At 39.3% G+C, this 25,370-nt stretch overlaps 2 protein-coding genes across 2 annotated transcripts; one reads left to right on the forward strand and one right to left on the reverse strand.

The window, feature by feature from the left end:
- The first annotated feature begins 698 nt into the window (after positions 1-698).
- LOC133094405 (butyrophilin subfamily 1 member A1-like) lies at positions 699-8,478 on the forward strand. The gene is made up of 9 exons (XM_061194960.1): positions 699-777; positions 1,356-1,703; positions 4,177-4,458; positions 4,576-4,743; positions 5,119-5,139; positions 5,233-5,259; positions 6,089-6,115; positions 6,321-6,347; positions 7,820-8,478. The coding sequence occupies exons 1-9, from the start codon at positions 699-701 to the stop codon at positions 8,476-8,478; spliced, it is 1,638 nt and encodes a 545-aa protein (XP_061050943.1).
- Positions 8,479-10,921: 2,443 nt separating this feature from the next.
- BTNL2 (butyrophilin like 2) lies at positions 10,922-24,736 on the reverse strand. The gene is made up of 11 exons (XM_061194961.1): positions 24,658-24,736; positions 21,545-21,892; positions 19,569-19,850; positions 18,343-18,363; positions 14,882-15,229; positions 13,555-13,836; positions 12,750-12,852; positions 12,645-12,658; positions 12,497-12,509; positions 11,723-11,751; positions 10,922-10,983 (listed from the first exon to the last, which is right to left on the reverse strand). Exons 1-11 carry the CDS (start codon positions 24,734-24,736, stop codon positions 10,922-10,924), a joined length of 1,581 nt encoding a protein of 526 aa, XP_061050944.1.
- Between the last annotated feature and the right edge of the window lie 634 nt (positions 24,737-25,370).

Here is a 25,370-nt window from a genome sequence, read left to right on the forward strand (position 1 = left end):
AACGTCTGGTATTCCCTTGGCTTCTTGGAGCAAGTGTCACAGGAGAGACCTGTAGACAGCCAACAAAAGGTAACCTGGAGGAATGACGGAGAGCATATATTCCTGGTGCCCGCGGCAGTGAGGGTGAGAAGTTCCAAGATGCCTTCATCTCTGTAAGAAACACTTCGGAGATGTGGGAGTTGCATTTTCTTGGTGACGGGCAAGAGGGAGGGAAGTGAGAGAATCTGGGCAAGGACCCTGGGGGTTGACAGAGGAGAAGCCAAGTTATATATGTTCCTTCCTCCCATAGGAATGTGTGGGGAGAAAATTGGTTGAGGCCAGAGTAATGTTTATCCTAAGGCCTTCTCTCTCAGTGGCTTTGCTCTGTCCTTCCGTCCATTGGATAAAATGTTCTTCTTGGGAGAGGAGTTTAGAGACATTGTGGTCAGATTTATCACATCAGAGCATGGCTATTGAGATAAAGACCGTTTTCTTGGAAAAGGGAAACAAAAGGTCTTTTTTGTGAATGTCAAAGTCTTCCCGGATGTTCCCTGAGAGAGACACTATGGTCATTTGAGCGCTTCAGGAGGCCATTTCTTAGAAGCACTGTGAACCACCTTGGCTATAATCTTTTTTACCTTGTGGGTCCCATTTTTGTCTTCACTCCAGCTATTTTCAGGACCTCCCTCTGGGTCATACTGTTCTCTGCTCTGGGAAAGATGGTGTGTTCCCTGGACTTCTCTCTGCCAAGAGACCTCTTCTTTATCCTGCTTCTCCAGGTGTCCATATGGGGCTCAGGTGAGACTATTTTATATTTTCTATACCTGGATTCTCTTGCTCTCTGAACAGAAGCATTAAACTACTCCATCATGTCTCCTATATACCTAGGTTAATTCCAAATCTTTTATTTTGATACAATAATGTATTTGTCCATATACGAGGACAAATAAATCATTATATGATTATTTTAGAGGGCAGGACCAGGTAGAATTACTTTACTGATGTCTTGTAATTCATTTAGATCTCAGATTCTGGAGGAATGCATTTTCTGATGCCCAAGACCTGATTAAAAACTCTATAGCTTCTTGATTTTTCAGCACTCTCCCCTCCTCCTTCATTGAATTTACCACCATGGCAATTTAAAAATCTTCTGTTTAATATGAGATCACTCTGTTGATTGTAAGCTCCACAAGGGTGGAAATCCTCCTTGTCTTGTTCACTGCCTTCTTCAGCCTGAATGTGTGCTACAAATTATTGCTGTATGAACGAGAGAGAGAATGTCTATGGGGCTCTACTGGACCAATAATGATGCTGTGCTCTAAAAGGTCCAGGCAGGGTATTCTGATATTCTTTTCACTTGTGGCTCTATTTCACAGATTCCTTTTTGGTGATTGGTCCCTCGGAGCCCATTGTGGCCATGCTGGGTGCAGACACGGTGCTGCCCTGTCGCGTGTCCCCAGCCATGAGCGTGGAGAATATGGAGATCCGGTGGTTCCATTCCCAGTTCTCAGATGCTGTGTATGTGTATCAGAATGGAATGGAGCAGGCGGGAGAACAACTAGTAGATTTCAAAGGGAGAGCAGAGTTGGTGAAAGACTACATCACTGAGGGAAGAGTAGCTGTGAGAATCCACAGCCTCCGGGTCTCAGACAATGGAATGTACAAGTGTTTTTTTAAAAAAGGAAGTGATTTTGAAGAAGCCCTTTTGGAGCTAAAGGTGATAAGTGAGTAATATCTGAGAATACATATCACTCTAAGGGAAATCTATGTCTTCTGTACTTGATTTTGGGGACAAGGATGGTGAACAGGACAGAAGCTTTTGCTTTGTTATCCTTAGACCTGGTCAACATCTTAGACACTGGATTTAACCCCAAATCCTCTTCATCTATTTATACATTTATTGTGCTGTACTTTAAAATTAAACTATTTCCATAAATATCTACCATAAAAATTGATCATTTATTTCCCTCTACGTTTCTCCTCACATATTTTGAAGGAAGGCACCATGATTAGCAAAAAGTACCATTACTCTCAGAGACCAGAATTCCATCTGGGTACCATGATGGACAGAGGCTTAACAGGGAGTGTTAGTGGTCCGGAACCAAATCCACTGTTTGGAGGAAGAGACTGTGAGGGTTTGACAGAGTAGACTGAGGTGCTGGTTAGTTTTGCTTGTTTTTTAATTTCACATTCATAGGCTCTTTTATGTCTGGCTTTTTTTTTTTTTTTGCTCACCATTATGTTGGAGAGATTTTTCTATGTAGTTAATTGAATGTAGCTGTAGTTCATTTCTATCTCTTTTTTATTGTTTTGCTTTTTACATTTAGATCTTTCATCTATAGAAATGTATTTTTGGTATAAAGTTTAATGAAAAGCTCAAAATACTTTTTCATAATGTATATATTAACTTATCTCCATACCAGTAGTGAATAGTGTAGAAAATCTCCACCAGTTTTCAATGCGTTGTTTCCCATAAACTTCTCATAGGTACCAGGGTAAGTCTAAATTTTCTGTGTGGTTATAATGATTTATCTGTCTATTTCTTTGGTGTTTCCATTTCTAAAGCTATATACTCTCTACCAAGACAAACATGTTGTTTTTTTTTAGTTGTAATGTTTTTCTCATATTTTGACTATGTTGGGCCTACCTTAAATTAATACTTCTCATTTAATACTATCTGACAAGATATCTATATACTCATTTTATCCATCTTCTTTATGTATAACTTTAATGGAAAAAATTTAATCCATTAGATCTTGAAGGAAAGAGTGACAAACTCTCCTGAGCCATGTTACTGTGATCTCACTTCAGTATCTTCCCAGTAAGGGGTCAAAGATTTCATAGTCATGGAAATAACCTCATTCAGGTGACAGCATTTTTCAGTACCTTTCCCATATCAGTTCTTAGACTTACTGGTGTAAAGACAAGTCCAACCTTTAGAAGCAGTTGTTTGATTATATATCCATGCTTATCTTTCACTCATTTAAACTTTGTCTATTACAGCCACTTCTAATGCTCGGAAATGGGTATTCCTTCTTTTTCCTCTTTCTCAACATAGATATAGGTTTCATCTGCTTATGTCAACTTGGAACTTCAATGATTATATTCTTCCAGGAAATGCAAGGTCTATTTGGTTTATTAATTCTTGCTTCCTAGGCTTTGATCTGTTCCATTTTGCTCAGGAGCAGTTTCACTCACTTATGTTTATTTCCTTTTTTCAAGAGAATTGGCAGCTCCCTCAGGCAATTCTGAGAAGATGGATTGTCTTTCAGACTGCTTTCTGTTTTCCAGAAGTATATTCCCCCAGGAAGGTCAGGGATTGGTAGTTAAAATTATTAGCTCTATTATAATTTTTAGCCAGAAAAAGGGTGATGTAGCTGAGGTTCCTAATATATTTCCCACAACTGAGAAACTAGAATAGGACTGAGCTATTGGTGGTTCCATATTTTGTGATATCAAGTTTTAAAAAGACAAAATAATATATAGTCTTAGAAGTTAGAATAGCTATCATTCTTGAAGAGACAGTGAATTCATCTAGTATTCTGGTGCTGTTATATTTTGATATGGGTGTTGGTTACGTGAATCTGCTAGCAGACCTAGCCTGTGTGGAGTTGAAGAAGAGGAGGGGTAGTGGAAGGAAAAGAAAGGAGTGAGAATGGAAAAGTAAAAAGATCTTGACTCTTTCATGGACTCACTTCACCTTGTTACCTTCATGTTTTAGATAATCTTTACTCAGTGGAAGAAAGAAAATTTGGAAAAATGACAAAAGGAGATTGTTTAAGGAAGTGACTACAGGTAGTCTCAATTTAAGCACAGAAGAAGTCTTCCTTGAGACTCCAATAAATGGAATAGACATATGATATAGATATAGAATAGATATAGATATAGTGGCAACATGTCTACATTGGCAAATTTTACTCTGTTCCTTCCCTATTATCCTTCTATGGCCAATTGCAGATATGCTTGTGTAGAGGAGATATGACAGGCATTGGTATAAGTTCCAGTATCAGCTTCAATGTTCCTGTAATTTTTGAACTTCAGCTACCCATTTATCTCATGGGAAAAGAAAAGAACCCCCTTCCATCCACAGAGAGCTATGGTGCTTTGTCCATCTTCTCCCACTGGTGTAGCTGTGAAACACGAGGAGCTTTTGGACAAAAAATGTCCAAGTCTCAGATGAATGACTTTCCTCTCCAGGTTTGGGTTCTGGTCCTCATATTTTCATGGTGGGTCCAGAAGATGAAGGAATAAGGCTGAAGTGCACAGGCAAGGGATGGTTTCCCCAGCCTGAAATACAATGGGAAGATGCAAAGGGAGAGAAGATCCCATCTCTCTCTGAGGACGAGACACAAGATAATGATGGGTTGTTTCAGATTGAGGCATCCCTTCTTGTGAGAGACAGCTCAAAGACAGAAGTGTCCTGTTCCATGAAGAACCCTTTCTTTGGACAAGAGCAAGTGGAAACCATTTTTATCCCAGGTCAGTGTTGCTCATTTGGGGGACAGGACAGGAGTAAGGAGGGGATACTTAGGACCTGGGATGGGATAGACTTGCTTGGTGTATGTTTTTAATCAGGTTTGGGGGGTCCTGTGTCAGAACCCTTCTTCCCTAGGACCTCTCCTTGGAAGGTAGCATTCGTTGTGACTTTGGTGATACTTGGGGTTTTCGTTGGTGCTGTTGTGTATTTGGCTCGGAAAGAACGACAGAAAAAGAAGAAACTATCAGAAGTCAAGAAGGAAAAGGAGAAAGAAAGTAAAGCCAAAGGTAAAACTGTGAATCAGACTTGGTGGGGATCTGTGAATTTATGGGTTTGTTAACATGATTGTGCATGTGGATGGCATCTTTTGGGAACAAAGAGATATGTGTAAGGATGAGTTAGCACGCCAAGACCTCCAACAAACCATGGAGCCCAGGACCTCTATGAGAAAAAAAAAAAAGTATTATAAAGTTCATTGGAGAGAGAAAAATCACTGGTATCAACATAGAGTTTTTTTTTTAATGGTCATAATAATTCTCAATTAAGGTAATTTTTTTGTTTTAGGTATATGGAAGTAGCATTTAGGATCTGGGCTTAGTAACATAGTCTAGAAAATATTTATTTTCTGTTAAATCCATTTTGTTATTTTCTTTCCTTTTTAGAATCATTTGAGAAAGAGCTTGGTAAGTTTTCTACTTTCTTTGCTCTAATGGAGGAAATAGAGTCATTACTGTATGCTGTATGTCTGGCATCTCACAGGCTGTTATTCCTTTCAGCCAGAAGGAAGAAATTGTATCAGCAAGGTGAGTTATACTGATGTTATGGTTGGATGAACCATTTCATCAGCCCCTCTGTTCTGGTCACCTCCTATTTACCTTGTTGGTGAGGGAGGGATCCCATACCCTAAACAGTATAAGATGCTCAAACACATGACACCCAACACTGGACAAAAGAGATTGACAGCAGTTTTTTAGTCACATGTACTCACATCCTGGGGGAGAAAGACACCTCACACCATGCAGGACCACATGGAGGCTGCACTTGGGAGCAGAACAAATTAGCAAGGTCTGTAGGAGCCAGGCTTTTCAGGAACAAGAGAATGAGGTGGCCCTGTTTTCTGTGGAAGTACGTAATTGGCTTGTTTGAATAATTTTTGCAGGCTGACAGGGATGTAAAGTTCATTAGGTTGAAGACCAGCTGGGGTTCAGCTGTTTTGACCAACAGGGAAATTAGCTGAGAGGGGGAGCTTTTCCTGCTGGGTGGAGGACATACCTGGTGAGAGCAGGAGAACTCACAATTAGGCATTTGGAGTCCTGTGAAGCTCAAAGGTGTCAAGGCAGCACATAGAATTTTAGGCTTTCCAATACACTCTCACAATTTAAGCCTACTTTTCCTTTCTTCCCGCAAAAAACCAGACCCTCATATTTTATCATAGATGTAGAATGTGGAAAATGTGAGAAATAAAACAGGAGATGTGAAAGAGGGCAAGTACATCAGAATTGTCATTGAGATAATGAATGCAGAAATATAGTACTATCATAAACCCTCAGATTTCATGAGGTCACTGCAATTTCACACTCTGAAGTGGCATTCCAATGAATGAGAGAATCTAATTCCTTTGTTTTATTTCAGACTGGAGAAAAGCAGAGTTATATCCTGGTGAGTAACCGATGTTGTCTTGGGGCTTCAGGTACTTCAGGATTTCATGAGGCATTTCCAGAGAATTTTTCAGATAGGTGCCATCATCTGGAGATTTTACTTTGAATCTGGGAGTCCAAAAAAATACAAGCGGTAAAGGGATAAGCATCTCACTAGTTCGGAGGACACGTCCTTAGCATATCTTCCCATATGATTTTCTTTTTAGACTGGAGAAAGGAACAGTTCAAAGCAGGTGAGTGCCCTTACTATTTTGTCTCACTTAATCTCTTTTATACAAATGAGAAACTACTCTATTTGTATAAACTCCCAGTAATACCTAACTGGTTATTCATTTCATGGCTTTCACTTCAATCTCATGCAGAAATGTTAACAGATTTCTTACTGTTCTGACACCGTTCATTCATCAGCATAAAATTATACAACTATTTATTCAGTGCCAAATAAATAAAGTGGAGCTGGTCTCTAACTTCACGGGAAAGCGCGTGTACAAACTGTGATGAATCTTATGAAGGAATAAAAGATTGCCATAAGAAAAAAATCATGGATTAGAGGAATTACCTTGAGGAATTGATATTTAATCTGAGACTTAAGTGATACGGTAGATCTATTCATGTGAATAACATTGAAAGAATAGTTCAGTCAGAAGGAAGTCTATTACGTACCCAGTCTGAGACACAGAAGAGCTTGTTGCATCTCAGTGGAAAAATGGCGCGTGACCATCTTAGGGTCTTTCCAGAATTATGAGTCGACTCTCTATTTCTACTGCTTGCTACTTCACTCTGAATATCCCTGTATCCACACACATTTCCTAGTTAAGTTAATCCTCCGAAAATTAAAATATATTATAATTGCTAACATACAAATTCTTATGAGAAAAATTTTAATTATTGAAGATGTTTGGTTTGACAAGAAGCAGATTAATTACTACTAGTATTAGCACTATTGCTACTATGAGTACAGGTATTAGTGTTACTACAACCGTCAGAAGCTAAAATTTACCAAGTATCATCATGGACAAGATGTAGTACTAAGTTCTCTGCACATTATCTCGTTGACTTTTCTCACTAGTCCTGTATGTACTGAGGTACCATAATGATGTACATCTTCATGAGATCAAAGTGGGACAGAGAGAGACAAAGTAACTTCAAGATCACTGCTCCTAAAGACAGAGTGATTATCAAAATTCAGCTCTTTCTGAACACAGAGCCTGGGATTTCAACCATTAGAAATATAATAAGAGTGTATGAGAAGTAGATGACTTAGTTTTTACATGAGCCTAGAGAAAAATGACACCAAAGAAGCTTAAATGAAAGTGGGTACACTGTGATTGGAAATAAGGCATGGCTTAACTATTAAGAGCAAGCAGTAAAGCAACCAGCATTTGCAGGAGGTTAGAGAAACACCAACTTGAAATATATGATCCTGGAGATTTTCAGATGAGACAGACTTCTTGGCTAAATGGTCTCAGCCTGTCTGGAACACATGGTTACCCAAGGTCCTATCCAACCCTGGCCTTCTATGATCTATGCATCATGTGTCTCCTATGAATGAACATAGGATAGAACATGCATTGTTTTACCTAATCTTCCATTTCTCTCCCTCTTGTTTTTCTTCATTCTCCTTTCCCAGTAATTTTCATCTTTCCTAAAACCAACCAGTCTCCACTGTGGAATGACCTTTATTTTTTTCCCCCCATACCTACAGTGGATTTTACTCTGGATCCAGCCACAGCTCATCCCAACCTCATCTTATCTGAGAGCAGAAAACGTATTTATTCAAAAGAGAGTGTTTCTCAGAATGGTGATGCCCCAACACACCAAGAGCCAGGGGAGTCTGAAGCCATCTTCAGTGTTCTGGGCAAGATTTTTCTTACTGTGGAGAGACAATACTGGGAGGTAGAAGTAAATATTGTGACAGAAGTTGGATCTAGAACTAGATGGGCTCTGGGTGTTTGCTCAGACACAGCAAATAGAGACGAGTGGTTTGTAGAATGTCCAGAGAAGAATTTCTGGGTGGTGGCATACAAGGCAGGAGAATTCATATTTCCCACCTCGCAGAGAAAGTCTCTGTCACTGAGGCAGCACTCCTGCAGGATAGGAGTTTTCCTGGACTGGGATGCTGGGAATGTGTCCTTTTACAATATGATCGATGGGTCCCACATCTATTCTTTTACTGGAATCACCTTCTGTGGGAGCCTTCGTCCTTATTTTAGCCTTCAGGGTGCTGGCGCATCTTTGACCATCTGTGCAGCTTCAGATCACACTGAAAATTGTCCTGATTCTTCTCCAAAGACCTCTCTAACTCATTTAAGTAGTTGTGATGCAAGCGTCCCCCAAGAAACTAACTCTCTACTATGTCCATAAGAAGTGAAGTGTCAGCACCTCTGCTGCCTCTGCTCAAGATTCTTATAGGTATGTTGTCCAAGAAAGCTCTTCTTCTTGAAGAGTAGGTCATTCTCACTAAGTATAAATCCAACCCCTTTCAAAGAGAGGTAGAGGGAGAAAGAGAAATGGCACAGCTAGAAAATGTCTGGGGGAATTTCCTCCAGTGTTCCCTTTGGAGAAATACTCTTTCTGGGCAGCAACGATTTGTCACGAGAAAACTCCAAGTTAATTCATGGGCCTTTCTTCAGTTCTGGTACTTACTGTGTTTTGAAGTAAATATGTTTAAAGCTACATTTAAAGAGAAAATCTCTCTTCTTACTATTTTTGTTATCAAATATGGAGGAGGGAGTGATGTGTAAAGGGAAGGGTCTCAGCTGAGCAGTACTGTTGGAGATACACACAGAAATCTGTTCAAGTCTTTGAAAAGTTAATGGCTCAGCTTGTTCTTTCTTCAGACTTTGGTGTCCATCAACTTGTAAACTTGGACTTTGCCAAGGTGTGTTGAAGACTGATAAATAACTGTAAAACCATTTGAGGAGAACAAGCCTCCTGGGAAGGAAGAGCCCTTTTTTTAAAAAAAAAAAAACAAGTTCTTACTGGTCAGCAAGTCCAGAACTGTATGTGAATAAAAAAGGAATGGATGTTACAATTTATGTCTTCAGAGAAAAAAAAAATCATCAAATAGGAATGAAGAAACATCCTCAGCCTTCATGAAGAAAGAGTCATCATTAACATTGCCTTTTTTTTTTTTTCTTTCTGACCAAGTTCTTCCCGCTGTTGAGGGTTTTTCCTTTGCCTTTAATGCATCTAAGCCTTCTCCAGGTGTTTATCACAAAGCTTACATTTTCAAGAATATAAAATATGAGCTTCTCTTGTTGAATGAACCCTCTCTTTCTGACAGTAGACGAGATCAACTTAGATCCACTTAGATTTTTCTGCACTTCTGGCAGATCTTTAAGTGGCAAGTCCCTTTAACAACCTCTCTTGGAAGATACACCACCATAGCCGAAGTTCCCTAACACACAGCCACTAAGTGGCAGTCAGTATTTGAACCCAAGAAGAATAAATCCAGAGCCCAGAATATTAACTTTACTGACAGTAAAGGAAGGGCTTAAATAACAAGCAAGAAATAATAAAAGCAGGAGAGAGGTAAATGAACGGTGGGGAAAATATTAATAGGTATAATCAAATGGACATGTGGATGAGGATATGTGAGGGTAACAACAGAATGGGTACAAATGGTATTGGAAGTATGGTATGGAACAGGAAGGACAATGGGTTCAGTTTGGGATATTTCAGTTTTGTCATATATATGTGTGTGTGTGTATATATGTATATATATCACACAAAATGTGAACCCTGATGTAAACTATGGACTTTAGTTGAAAATAACGTACCAGTATCAGTTCATCAGCTGCAACAAATGTACCACACCAGTGCAAGTTGTTAATAATAGAAGAAACTAAGGGGTGAGAGGGGAGGGATATGGGAGTGCTCTAGATTTTCCACTCAATTTTGCTGTAAACCTGAAACAACTCTTAAAAAAATAAGGTCTTTTAATTAAAAAAAAAAAAAAAAAGGATGAAGTACTGGTACATGCCACAACATGGATGAACTTTGAAAACATTACACTAAATTAAAAAAATACAGACACAAAGAAATCCATATATAGTATTTTATGATTCCATTTATATGAAATACCCAGTATAGGCAAATTCACAGAAACAAAGTATATTAGGGGCTGGAGGGAGGGAAAAATGGGTGTAACTGCTTAATGGTTATGGAGTTTCTTTTTAGAGTAATCAAAATATTCTGGAGCTAGATACTGATGAAGGTTGCACATATTGTGAAGGTAAAAATACCACAGAATTGGACACTTTACTTTTTTCTTTAAATAAAATTCTAATGGATATGAAAATTAAATACACTTTGATTACATTCCTTCCTAATTTTGACTGAACTCAGATTTGAGACATCATTTCAGTAATTATATATCTTTCTCATCTTAGTAATAACATCCTTCCCATTTTGCATTCTGCCATTGAGATTTCTCTCTTCAAGAAACTGTAAAATCAGAGTCTAAAAAGGCCCAAAAACTGTTCATGATTTTTGGTTCCCTTTAAGTTAAAACAACAATAAGAATTGGACACTTTAAAATGACTAAAATGATGAATTTTATGTGTATTTTACCACTACTGGAAAAATTTTAAAACTAAATAAAATAAATGTGAAAATACTTGTGAAATAATAATATTACATACTACAGTATTACACTACATAGCTTCAAACATAAATTTATGAGTTTAAAAATAGAGAAAACATATCATGACCCAAAAGAGAAAACTCCAGAATGCCGCAGATGAATAATCCTCAAAGGACAGCTAAAACCGTGATGTCTGCCTTCCTAGAAAGCAGCAGCCTGTCATTTGCAGGTATTCCTCATTCCCACTTCAGAAGATTTTAAGACTTTTTCCAAATCTTTATTTCTTCACATTCTTTCTTCTCCTATGTGTGGCTTCTCTCTTTTGATTCATTGTGACTTTAAAATATTTTTATTTCCATTGCATTTTATTATTTGTGTTGCATTTATTGCTTATGCTTATTCTATAATTGTTAATTTTAAATTGTGTGCTTTTTTCACTCTAAAACAGAAATTGATATTTTCATATACATCACACATAACACATTTTTCTTTTGGACTAAAATTTCTGAAAAATGTCCTTACTCCACATTCTTAATTAACTTTCTGAAAAAGTCTGGTGCAAGAATTACACACTTCATGTGATTTTCAAGATTATGTCTTAGTGATCAGATTTTTCTCCTTATATTCAGCTGTATTTTCTTTACCTCATTTTAACTGTATTTTTTGTTTTCTCAGCCCCACTTGGATAATTAATTGTCACCTTCCTAGAGAAAACGATCAAATATTTGATCATTCCTTGCACTTCCTCCTCTAGGCTAAATTGCATTTCCCATTGGATTTTCTAAGGGTCTTTTATCACCAGATATCAGATTGTGATCCGTAGGCAGGATATCAGAGAGCTTGGGATATGATAGGTCACAGAAGGGATCAGTCTCCAGGTCAGATTTGATGCCAGAGTAAAGTTAAAGCCTCTTGATTAGGTAAATGGGTGATTGTGTGAGTCCCCTTCAAGCAGTTGGTGAAAGGAGAAAAGAGCTGGGACTTAGAATATAATCCTGGTTTCCAGAATCCAGGGTTATTGTTTTCCTTGGAGGTGTCGCTGAGGCTCTCTTAGGTGCAGGGAAAATGTCAGGAGAACCTACAGTAGGGGACCAAAGAATGAAGGGGGGGTGCAGAATTTCAGAGAAGAAAATTGGGTGGGAGGTATAGATGAGGAGAGGAAATGGCCCAGTACTCATTTCCATAGCAACTCACTGCCCGAACCCGTTCTCAGTTGACACAAAGATGACTCCTTCACGACACCGTCCTTGGCAACACTCAGGACCCATACTGTCCGGTCCCTAACCTCCGCTTCTTGTAACCACCTTCCTGAGATGAGCCCCTCCTGGCCCATCGCAGTGAGGAGGCCGTCAGATCACTGTAGGAAGTCTGGCTGCGTGACTGTCTGTGGGCTACACGCTCATTTCCCTCAGAAAGGATCAGTTCTGAGTGAGATGTATTTGGATCCAATGTCTCATTCACTGCAGAGAAAGAAAATCCATTCTGATAATAATCAATACAGGAATATTTTAAAATATCAATTTCATGATATTAACACCCAAACAGGAAAACAAAAGTTACAATGGCTTAAGAAATTTAAAATGGAAGAACTTTCTAGGGCACACAAAACAGCCTATCAATACATGAGAAGTCCTTCACTGGCAGAGCAGGAATAACCAATGAGCAAGTCACCATATTTGTAATGATCTTAGTAAAATGTTCATGCCAACAGAATCCCAGTTAAGTCTCAGCTCTCAACTTCAAAGTAAGGATGGCTTTGCCCCTTTTTTTCTTCCTCTCCCTTAACTAGATCACTTGGGAATGTGCACTGGGAGATTAAATTATTGTCTTTTAATCCTTTTGCTTCTATTATCACTGTAAACTGATCTCTTTCAACACTGATCCTCAATTACATGGATGTAAGCCATGAACTCTCATGTTTCATCAATTATTGACTATCCACTGAATGTCTCTGTGCTTCAGTGCCTGCTGAAAAGAGAGGTTAGGGAAAGTGTACAGTAAGGTTCCCATCACAAAGTGTGCTCCACGCTGTTTCTGTTTTCCTAACTTACCTTTTCTACAGCTCTTCCTCCAGATCAAGCCTACAGCCCCAACAAGAGGAAGCAATCCCAAAATAAGCAGTATCTTCCATGAAAAAGTCATCCCAGGCTCTAAAATGGAAACCCCAGAATCACATTAAATCATGAAACTGGGAAAATTTCAAGATCGTTCTTTTCATCTGAGAGCTCCTAGACTGGAGAGGAAGGTGAGAATTAGTCCCGTCAAGAAGAAAGTGGGTCTGCTTCTCCCTGCTCTGCAGAGGCTGAGGAGAGGCTGGGGGTTTATGCTAGCTTTCCTGTTTGCTCCTCTCAGAAACACACACAGATGCACAGACACACACACACACACACTTCTGCCTCTTCTCTTTTCCAATTATACCACCACAATCACTGGAATAATGAGGGCGGCAAAAGGATAAATTTACTGAGTCCACAGCCATGAAGACGGTGTTAAGGAAAATTAATTTCTAATCCAGAAGAAAACCCATCATGAGGGGGAAAAAAATGATGTCATTGTTTTCACATTAGAAAAAAAGAGATTGTAGATATAGTGATGATAGAATCAATTCTTGGAATTCAGTAGATAACAATGTAACCATATAACCTTAGGGCTTTAGTTGGGGATTTCAGGAAGAAACTCTAAAGAGTAGAATCTCTAGGTGTCCTGAAGATCAGCTTTGCAAGAGATAGCAAGAGACTTCATCAGAAAGAAAACATAAAAAACAAAAAATAGAAAAGCAATAAAATGAGTAAGTTTGGGTTGGTCTTCATATTTGTTTCCCAAAGCTGAGAAGAGCACATGGAATCACTAACCTGAAGGAGAAAAAGCTGTCATTTTCTCCTCACCAAGAAGGGGGTTGCTGATGGAGCAGGTCACATTCACAACAGAGCTGTTTGTGACCAGTAGAAACGCCTCCACATGGAACAGGCCCTGGCTGCCTTGAGTCAGGTCCTGGGAAACTGATGGTATTGTCTTTCCTTCCATGTCCCTCCATTGCACATGGGGCTGTGGGAACCACCCGTCTGAAGTGCACTTCAGCTTTGTTTCTCCATCCTTCAGTGCCTCCATGGAGATCCGAGGGGAAGAACCCAAACCTGGGAATAGAGGTCAAGGAAGGCAATTTAGAGTCTCTGCAAGTGGTTACACAGTCAGTGATTGCACAGAGGGGGAAGAGAAGGGTTCAGAGGCTTGGAGAAGAAAGCAAAGCTTAGGGGGGAATTATACTCCACTCAGGAATGAGACTAGCTGGAGCCTTTACTTGTTTCCTTTTGTTTGCAAATTTTTATTTTTATGCTTTGTATTCCTAAAATCATTCTGGGACAGATTAAGGGATACAATACATTTCAAATCCAATTTTTTTTCTTCTATATCTGAAACAAAATAACTTTGACCAGGTAGGTCATGAGTCACATGGCCAGAAAAAAAAAAAAAAAAAAAAGACAGAGAGAATATCCTCAAAGAACAAAATCTTATAAATACATGTGTCCAATGGCAGAAAATGATGAAGTTCATTAAAACTTTTAACATGTGCTCTCATGGATGTTTTCTAAACGTATTTATTAATTTGAATACACCATCAATGGGAGAAACAAGTAGATTTTCCACAGTTTAGGCAATGTCCTCAATGGCATTTGCTAACCTTGGAAAATCAATTCTCACCCACAAACATAGGCAGTGGGAAATCATGATGCAGGGATTGATTTTGTCTTTCCTCCTCCGTCCTGCCAGTACTGTCAATATTTATGATTTTTGCTTATGTGGTGGATCTAGTTCAGCCTTCAAATCATCATGCTTCCTAATTAATAACTACATATTTCCCAGAATTTTAAAAACACACTGAAATAATGAGTCCTGTGTACTTATGGAGTAAGAATCTCACATTTTACTAGGTGTATGGCCACTTTATGGAGATCCTGGGAAGGATACAAATTCTACACACAGAGAATCAAATCTGGTCCTTTAGGGTTTGTGGACTTTATGTATTTATTACAGCTCCTGCACATGGGAGAGTTTACTATAAATTTGATGAGCGAATGGACATTAAGAAAATTTCGGGTGCCAGAGAAATTTTCCATGAACTAGCAAGTTAAAGCAGTGGGAACAGATGTTGATTAGAAAACATCTATCTAGAATCCTTACCTATGATCTTCAGATCCAAATCAGCCTCCTGGTAGACACCATCTTTTTCAAAAAGGCACTGGTACTTCCCATCATCTGAAGTCCTGGCATTGTTTATCTGCAGGGTCAGCCTCCCCTCGTTGATAGCATCACTCACCAATGCAGTCCTCCCTCGATACTCGGCCATCTGCTCTCCAGCCACATGGTCCCCATCCATATAGACATAAACAGCAGGATAACGGTGCGATCGCACCCACCTCACCTCCATGCTCTGTGCATCAGTCTTTGGGGACAGGGAACAGGTTAACTGTATGTCTTCTCCCACTCTGACAAGGATGGGTTGGGAAGGTCCAATCACTTTTAAGGAAGCTGTTAAATACAGCAGACAAAACACAATGAAAGATTCAAACTGGAGCAAATAGTGTCATCAGTAAGAACATCTTGAGTAGGATTTAGAACCCAGGGACATCCCAGGGGAGCCCTGAGGTTCAAAGTCATCCCCTGGAGAGGTAGAGGTTTGGTGGAATCAGGATAGAGGTTGTCCCTATTCAAGGCAGAACCATCCCATGATGTGTGTCTGTCTGAAAATTATCACTAACTGAACCCACACCTGCAGCCCCTACCTATAATCTTATTCAGTTTACAGCCCAATAAGAAAATAATTTTGCAATTAAAATCAAATTAAAATTTTATCATTTTAAATTTGCACAACCTTAAACTACTTCTTAATCTGTGTATGTCTCAGCTTCTTATACCATAAGACAAATGTATCACTATCAAAATCATAAGGTTTTACTGGAGTTAAACAAAATAATCCATGATGACCATGCAGTGTGAGTGGAGACCTCAGATTATAAGACTTGAGGTCATTGGAGCCAATCCCACTCTAGACTTTGATAATGGGGAGGGAACAAAACTGAGTCAGGTGGCCTTTTAGTAATGAAATGTGAAGAAACCTTCCCCTAGTTTGTTTTATAATACCTTATACGTCAGATCCAGCCACCGTATTTCAGTTCCCCAAGCTCCCACATATGTGGGGCTCTAAACACACACCAGTCAATGTTCTCAGGTGATCTTGAGAAATGTTATAAGATCAAGAATTGGGGAGATTGGCAAAATACGAAGCACAAAGCAAGAATGAATACATGAAAACGAGTCTAATTCCCCCATTATGAAGAATGGAGATTTTCTCTGAGGGCTTTCCTGGCTTTTCCTGGATCCAACTTTCAGTTCTCATCAGGTCCTGGCCATGCTGATTACGCTCTGTACTCTATTTAGAGTCATCCTTTTCCATCAAATGGTAGAATGTTTTTACCATTCTAATGCTGAAGTGTAATGATCATTTATAAAGAAATACAAGCATAAATTTGTAAACTGTCTGGATGGGGAGTCAATGATCAAAGGCAAAATGTCCTCATTATGTATTTAGCCAAAATCTTCTAGGTACTTCTCCAGAGAGGAAACTCGTTGCCGACATAATTTTAATTTTCAGATTATTTCATTCTATTCTTGCTAAAATTTGACTCCCAGTTATATCCAGCATGTTGTTTGCTTTGTTCTGCAATTTTACCTAAAACATATTATCTCTACTTCATATGTACCTGTTTAAATCTAAAGACAAAAGTAGGAGTCAGAAGCAAAAAAAAAGAACTAGTAGTTAGTTTGTTGCTATTTCTCCATCCATGTATCTTATAGTAATAAAGCAGACTGTTTCCTCATCTCTGTTATCCATATGAGGTTTTTTTTTTCCTCCTGTCCATGACCTGTGGTACAAATCAACTCTCAAACTGGATTACTCTCCCAGAGATTGGTAATTAAGAGCTAAAATTGACTGTTTCCCAACTGTAAAATGATGATAAATCTATTCACCTTTAAATTATTGTAAGAAAAGAAAATAATTCCTGAAAAGCACTTAGCATCATCCCAGGCACGTTATTACCATTTCAAAAACTTGGTCATTATCTGTATAACCAACAACATTATTTGCCAGAGTAGGGAACTAGGATTTCAGTCTCGGGACTTCTAAGGAAATCTCGGTTCACCAGCAGCCTCTGAGCTCTAATTCACAAGCTGTAAAAACACGGAGGTAGCTGTGAATCTCCTACTCTACTCTCTATTAACAGCTCACCCTCAAAGCTCCTGAGGGCATAGCCCTCCTCCTGACAGGGAGCCCAGGGAAGCTTTGTCTTTTCATATTGTTTCAATTTGGGCCCAGAAGGTGTGCACAACTTAGAAACAACAGGACATCAGATTGTATTTTGTGTGCTAGGTGTCCAATGGGCATGTCAATTTGGTTCAGATAACTTAGAGAAATGAGTCTTCACTTACATGTTTCTTAAGGGCCAGAGATGTGGGTCAACCTGCCCAAACACTGGCTTGGCTTTCTGAGCTGTAACTAACAAGCTCTGCCAGCCAAGGTTTCTGTCCTATCACAAGCAGGTGTCACCTGGGTGGGAGGGTATCCGACTTGGAAGGTAAGGTTCGCAGATGTGCACTCTCCTGAAACTGTGGAGTTACCTTTGACCGTCCCAAGGCCCTTTCCTTTATCTTTATGGTCCAAAGGGGTCCAAAGTGTCACACTAGACTCTGACAGAGATTGGGGTGTGTTGGTCACCCTAATTTTCCTCAAAAACTCCTACATGGGCCGAAAAGTGTGCTTAAACGCACCCACATGAGCACATATTCCTGTAACAGGTGACTTGAGGGAGAGCAGAGTACTGATGGAAGGAGAAAACGAGCAAGTAGGGGGCAGGTTGGTTGTCATGGGCTGGGAGAAGAGGTCACAGAAATGAGGAACGGGAGGAAGATGATAAGGCAACAAAGGAGAAACTGAAAGACGTTCAAAAATCAGTTGGTTACTGTTTAAACCACTTAATCTTAGGTACAGTAAAATCATACCTGCAGTCCAACGATTAAGTAAAGAAAAAAAAAGGAAAATGATCACCCCAAGCACAGGGTCCCAGGCTGCATCTAAGAAAGTCACAGCTCCCTCCCGAGAGTGATGAGGTCCGGCCTGCGGGGGCGAAGAGCAGGTGCAGAAACCGTAGCAGGGCCAGAGGTTGCAGGTGGTGGGTGAGGACCACCAGTTATCATGATGGCACTGCTTCCTTACACTAGAAACTCACACTAGGGCCTCCAGAGCTGGGCCAGCTGTCCTTTGCCTTGCCCTACACACTCCCTTTCCTCCCACCCAGAAGGACAGAGCTTAGGTCTGCACCCATTTTAGGCATCCATCTGAGGCTCATTGGGGTCCCATGAACACTGAAAGTGGCAGGTTACGAGGTGCAAAGATGCCTGCAGGAAGCTGCGCTTTGCTGGTCCCTCTAGTACTAAATGTGAGACTTGGGAAGGTCATGCCTCAGTTTCTCATCTGGATCACGAGGTGTCACCTTCTCTGTGCACGCTTTGTCCAAGGAGCACCACCTTCCCCTGGGGAGGGCAGAGGCTCGTGTATACTCGCGAGAGCCACCACCTCCACTTACCCAGCTCTGTCTGGAGTTTTTCTGGAAAAAGAATGAAAACAACATATCAAGGAATTTGGTCTAAGGGAAAGGAGAGAAAATATTTCCAAAAAAAAAAAAAAACCCCAAAGTTCTACATTTTATGGAAACACTTGATTCATAAGAAAGAAATAAAATGTAGAAAAATAATGATTTTTCCCCATCCACCTCCTGGTGGTCCAGCTGTTTTTCCCTTTCTCTGCACAACAAAAATGCTCTCAGTTCTACCACCCCATGATTCTGCTTGTTTCTGCTTATATTTAACATATCGATATTTAACTATTTCATAAAAATAATAATATTCTTTTTATAAATGCATGAAAAGTATAAAAATATATGGACATAGACAATTATCACCCATAATTACAAACTGAGAGATATATAAATATATACGTATGTTTTGCAATTATGTATATATATGTATTGTTCCTTTTAACATTAACATATAACATTTGTTTTAACTTTTTTTCCTGTATCCATTTATATGAATAACTATGTACTTATTTCTTTATATCTAAATGTAGAGGGTGTCCCAAAAGTCTTAGTGCAGTTTTAAGTTATTTAAAGCCAATAATCTTTCCATGATTGGAAATGTCTATTTATAGATAGATAGATGATAGCTAGCTAGCTAGCTAGCTAGCTAGCTAGCTAGATAAATGTAATCTTTATCATTTAAGTAGTCCATCAGGGGGATATTTTCAACCATTAAAATTATTTGAAAATACCATTTTTCCTCAATGCTATAAGTAACATAAGACACAACACTCCACTGTTGTATTGGGGTTTTGGCTATTGTTTTTGTTGCTATTTATAAATGAGGCTATAATAAAGATGCTGCTATGTAAACAGCTGTCTCCATCTCTGATTATCTTCAGATGATAAGCTCCTAGAGGTAACTGGCACAAATACAGCGCAAGAAAACATTTCAGTTGAAAGAATATAGTTGTATTTCCTTTACAATGTAACACATACTTGTGAGTAAAGAAAATTAATAAAGAAGTAAAGGCAGAATCTGAAAGAAACTGGAATGTCATTAACAATAGCTATAGAGTGTATATATTTCCAGCCATAAATGTTTTATAGTTTTTAATGCATATTACAAAATATTAGATATTCTTCTTGATTAAAAAATATTAGGTGCTATGGAACAGTCCCTGCAACCTTTCCTGCTAATCAGAGCATCTTGGTCCTAGAGGCAGAGCACTGACCTGGGATGGAGATGTCTGACCCCCTCTCCTCAGTGAGTGTGGGGCTGTGGATAAAGCAGGACACAATCTCTGTAGAGACATTCCTGACCACAAGAGTGCTTTCTACATAGAACAAGCCATCTTCATCTTGGATGCTATGCTTAGAGATAGTCAGCAACTTTTCTCCCGTGATGTCTTGCCAAGAAATTTGAGGTTCTGGGAACCAGCCTTTTGCAGTGCACACAAGCTGGAGTCCGCTTTCCACAGATCCGTCCATGTGGATGTAAGGGTCAGACCCCAGACCTGTGGTGGAAAGACACAGCCCTGAGTCCCGAAGCCCATGGAGGCACAAATCACAGAGGCTGGGAGTCCAATGACATTGCTCATAGGGAGAGAGCAGAAGTTCCAGGTTCTTGGGAGCAAAAGGTGGCCCAAAGTCCTCTTCCCATTCAAACTGGAGTTCACATACACTTTATTTATACCCCAGTCTCAATCCTTAAATTTTAACATATGAGCAGTATTTTTATTCAGACCCAGACAGGAAAATAAGAGAAAGGGACATAATAACATTTTGCTTGTGTCTCTAGCACTGCAAACGAAGATGTGTTAAAATTTACTCATGAACTCCCTCATGCTACAGACTCTGCCTTTTTCATCTTAATATTATTGTGTCAGGCACTTTGACTTGTTGGATAATATCTTGACTCCAATTTAAATAGAATATTTAATATAAAGTGAGACATCATTTCCAGGGAGAATATTCTTCTCATTTCTTTTGTTGGTGTTTGTGAACTTGGGGTGCAAATAGATAATCTGGGTTATGTAAAATGGGAAGCTTCATGTTGAGTTTCTGTATCTAAATATTCCATTCCATGGGAAAATGTTTTCGAGACATCCCAGTTTTATATAATAATGAAATTCTTTCTCTATTCAACACAACTCTCAAACCCAAACGAAGAGGATTCTATTTTCCATAGATGGTAGTTCTGTCTCTATCACTTGCTGGGGACAGAGACCCATTTTCTTCACCTAGAGCCTTAGAAAATGCATGGTTTCTTTTCAAGTGTCCCTGATAGTGAAATGCCTTAGTACGTGCCCTCCCCACTTCACGTCTCAGAAGTATGTGGATTCTTTCATCCATCTTGAATCAACTTGAACATAATAACATTAATAATCATACATAGGTGTTGAGACAAAATGTGTTAGGGAACAGAAAGAGGTCACATCAGCCAGAGATGTTAACATCTCCAGAGAACTATTTCCCTGATAAGGCAAATGGATTTGCCTGATTTTCTCTTTAGCACATGGAGGAGTTATTCCTGCCAGGGAACCATACGATAGTTTACTTTTCAGATATTTGTTTCTCCACAGAGACATCCTTTCTTCAGTCATTCCCTTCTTCTGACTCTGTCCTACTTTGCTAACACAAAAACATCATGCAGACCCTTGTCACTCACAATGGGTATGTCCCCAAAGCATCTGTGAACCCCCAATTCACTGAACACTAGTATACGGTAATCTCCATAAAAGCACAATGTTCTTAACCTGTTAGTCTCATCACTGGCTTTCTAACTTGAGGCGGCGTTACACAAAGAAGCAATGTGTTCACATCTCAGTGACTGTGGACTTGAGGCTGAGTAGAGAACATGGATGCGGGGCAGTCCGCTAGGGTCGCTCACCCAGCAATTGACTTGCCCTTGCGCACTAGCCTATATGGCACGAATTCTTGCCTCAGCCAAACTGCTAGTGACTACGTGTCATCAATGTTAAATAATCCTCAAGAATAGTCAAAACTGTGTAAGTTAAATTTGGGGGAATTGTTTGTGAGTTCACTTTAAAGATTTCAGAACCACCTGCCTCCAAATGAATCAGGATAGAGGACTGGACAGGAGCAATTGCCTTGATGATTCGAAGGGAATTCTTCAGTTGGAACTAAGCTTAACACAAATTAATATACTTCTCCTTCTGAGACCCTATGTCTTTTCTGAGATACTCACCTGCTACTTTGAGCAGCAAGCTTGTTTCTCCACAATAGTTTCCCTCTTGGAAACGGCACCAGTACTGCCCATGATCAGATGGCCGGATGTTGTGTATCTTCAGAGCCACACTTCCCTCAGTAACGTTGTCCTCTATCCACTCTACCCGGCCTCTGTACTCCTCCATCTGCATCTCCGTCACCTCAGCTCCATCCCGATACAAAAACACAGGTGTGCTGAGCTCTGAGCGGTACCACCGCACCTCCATGTGCATCGTGGTCCTCTTGGGGAGGAGCTGACAGGTTAGTAGGGCATCTTGCCCGACCATGACCAGGGTAGGATGGGCAGAACCAATCACTCTAAAGTCATCTACAAAAGAGTGACAAAGAGAAACCGGGACATGCCAACTGGAGGATCAATATGATTGCTTTGGGATGTCTACTCTATGAAAATGGAGGCACCTGGAGGAGGGAAAGTTTTATTTGCAATGTTTTAGAAAAACCCAGCATTATGATTTGCATGTTTGGTTGTACAGAGACAATCTTGTGCACCGAAAATAACACGCAGTTCAAAAATTTTAGTGTGAGTGCTAAATCTATTACTTACCAGCTGTGTGATTCGGGGGCAAATCCATTATTCTCGATGAGATTTTGAGATTTGCAATCTCAGTTTGTTCATCTTTAAGATTTTAAAACCACCATCTCTGGGTTGCTTTTATTCTCAAATAAGTTAATGTGTAAATTGATTTTTTTAATTGGGAACTTTATTAGTTAGTGATTTATTTTATATTTTACAGTGATTTATTTTCTAGTTAGTAATTTCACTTTGGTGACTGACATTGTAATCACTTTTCCTAAAATTTAGATAATAGATTTGTTCAATAGATTTTTCAGCTTTTCAGAATTGTTTTTGTCTTGTCCTATGTAACGAACTGGGTTTGTTTTGCTTTGTTTTGTTTCGTTTTGTTTTTGTCTGGACCAGGCAAGACTCCAGTTACTGGGGCTATGTAAAATGCAGTTTTTTTTGTTTGTTTGTTGTTTTATGTTTTTGGTAACTCTTTCTTGTTTTTAGTGCTACTAGAACTTATACCCCTTATGTTTTCCGGTGTGCTAAAGTTAAAACAGCCAATATTAACCGCATGCATATTAGGAGGCCTATAATTATTTGGATACTTATGAGAATTTATAGAATATAGATATAATAAATGAATTTAAAGAGATGTTAATATTAACCATATTAACCAACATTATTGTTTGAATTTCATAAAAAGTTTGTTATTTTGAAACTATTTCCTGGTTGATGATTACTTCTAATACTTTGCAATTGAAATTTGGGGTGCACTTTGATGATAATTTTAGTAGTGGTGCTTTTGAGGGATGATTTTTTTTTTTACATGAAGAATTACCTTTTGTGCTATACGAAACAAAATTTCTTCCCAGTTCCAACCTTCCCATTGTTCCCTGCTTCTTTCTTAGAAATTCTTACCTAAATTTTTGAATCAGATAATATCTTGTTTCTCTCAATGATAAAAAAAACTTGAAATATGTATTATCCTTATTAAAGACTTCTACAGACAAGTTTATTGACCTAGATGGAACATAAAATGCAGTTTTTGCAAGGACATTTTGTGGTGGATTAAGGGTAGTGATTAGCGAAGTAAGTCAGAAAGAGAAAAACAAATATCGTATATTAATGCATATATGTGGAATCTAGAAAAATGGTACAGATGAACCTATTTGCAGGGCAGGAATAGAGATGCAGATGTAGAGAATGGACATGTGGACACAGGGGGGAAGGGTAGGGTGGGACGAACTGGGAGATTAGGATTGACATATATACACTACCATGTATAAAACAGATAGCTAGTGGGAACCTGCTGTAGAGCACAGGGAGCTCAGCTCCGTGCTCTGTGATGACCTAGACGGGTGGGATGGGGGGGGGGAGGGGGTGGGAGGGAGGTCCAAGAGGGAGGGGATATATGTATACATATAGCTGATTCACTTCGTTGTACAGCAGAAACTAACATAACATTGTAAAGCAACTATACTCCGTGTAAAAAAAAAAAAAAAAAAAAAAAGAAAAAAAAAAGGCAGTGATTAGTATAAAGAGTTCAAGCCTTCCAATAAAATTTTAAGTCATGTTTGACGTCTTCTTTATCTGCAAATTGAAGAGCTGTTTAATAATTCTGTATGTTCCTATGCTTAATAATTTCTTATGTCATGTATATTATGTTTTTTCTCATCCTAAAATGCTCCAGGGCCATTTGCACTTTGTGCAGATCCAACCCTCCTAAGAAGGAACTTCATCTCGTTTAGTTGCTGCTCGACATCAAGTAGATGGTGCTCAAAAGGTCACTGTGGAACATAGGTGGACATCTGCTTGCATTGTGTTGATGGAATCTGAATATAAAGCTAGAACTGAAGTCATACCATCTGGGCGACTTCTTTTACAGGTTAGGAAGGTGCATCCCATAGCAGGGAGGGCAGCCTCACCACATCATATAGTTTCTGACAGCCTCAGTCTGGAGCCTGTGTCTTCTGATGTCCTATCCAATGTTTTTTCCCACTTTGCAATCCTGCGTTTTCCTTGGGGCTCTGATATTACCCACTGACATTGAATTTTCACAATCCCTTTTCAAAGTACAATATTTTGACCAACAAAATTCAGCTACTGAGATTTCCAAGCCCATTTCTTAGAAGTCTCCTTCTAGTTTCTTATTTCCAAGTACTTTTATGCTATTTAATTTATGGTAAGAAGCAGCCACTTTTTTCTCACCCCAGAAGTGTTGTACTAAATAGAAGCAGGAGAATGGATGACTTACTGTGTTCCAGGTACTGATTTAAGTGTTTTCTATGTACAGCCTGATTTAATCTTAAAGGCTGTGCTAAGCTATGAGATGTAGGTAGGTTGTTATTCTTATAATAAAGATGAGAAAACTAAGGCAGAAGGTATTCAAGTAACTTTCCAAAGGTAACACAGCTGGAGGTGGAGGAGCCCTTTTTATAACACAGGTGCTTTGACCCCTGAATCCCCACTCTTAATATTGTACTAGCCCTTTTGAATTTAGAACTCTGCACCCAGACTGGACCTCTGAGACACTCAAATATGCGGTAAAGGGAAGAAGAGCATCCTACCTGACTGCTTCATGCTGAGCAGTACAAAGAAGAAGGAGGCAACTACACCAGACAGACTGTATCCTGGAAAATCCACCATCTTCCCTGGAGCAAACACAAGAGAAAATATGACTGTACCTAAATGAGGCTGTAATACAGCAAGCATTTCTGTGGTTTCCAGTGGTTACATAGACATAACGAGAAATCAACATCAACACCTTCCACAATCAAATGATGAAATGGGCTTGGTTCCCTTTCTCTGCATTTATCGATCATTTCCAACCTCTTACTTACTGTGTTGTACTTTAAGCTATTTGGGGTCCCCGAGGGAAGATTTCTGATTTAAATGAAAATATCTTCTGGGCTAAAGGGACAATAATATTTAGATAATTTTTAAAAATCTCTTTAGACCCATTTATTCTGAGCATGCAGAATTTTAGAGCCCTCCTTCCAGTCCCTCCTGCAAAGTCCTTCATCTCTACGGTCTCCAAGATGTAAAGGAAAGAGCAGAAAGGCTCTGCATCCTCATGCTATAGCCAGGAAGCCATTACTAGGGCCTCGGGAGGACCCAGGGACAGGGGATGCCTTGGAAAGGAAAGGAAAGAATAGTGGAAATGGTGATACAGAAGAAGACTGGCAAAGAAATGACCTTGAATGACCTTTCAGTATCATCTAGAAGACATATAGAAATGAATTTTAAAAAATAGCCCAACTGGCAGAGATGGGCAAACCCA

The sequence above is a fragment of the Eubalaena glacialis genome, chromosome 7 (assembly GCF_028564815.1).
Source record: "Eubalaena glacialis isolate mEubGla1 chromosome 7, mEubGla1.1.hap2.+ XY, whole genome shotgun sequence".
Classification (NCBI taxonomy): Eukaryota; Metazoa; Chordata; class Mammalia; order Artiodactyla; family Balaenidae; genus Eubalaena; species Eubalaena glacialis.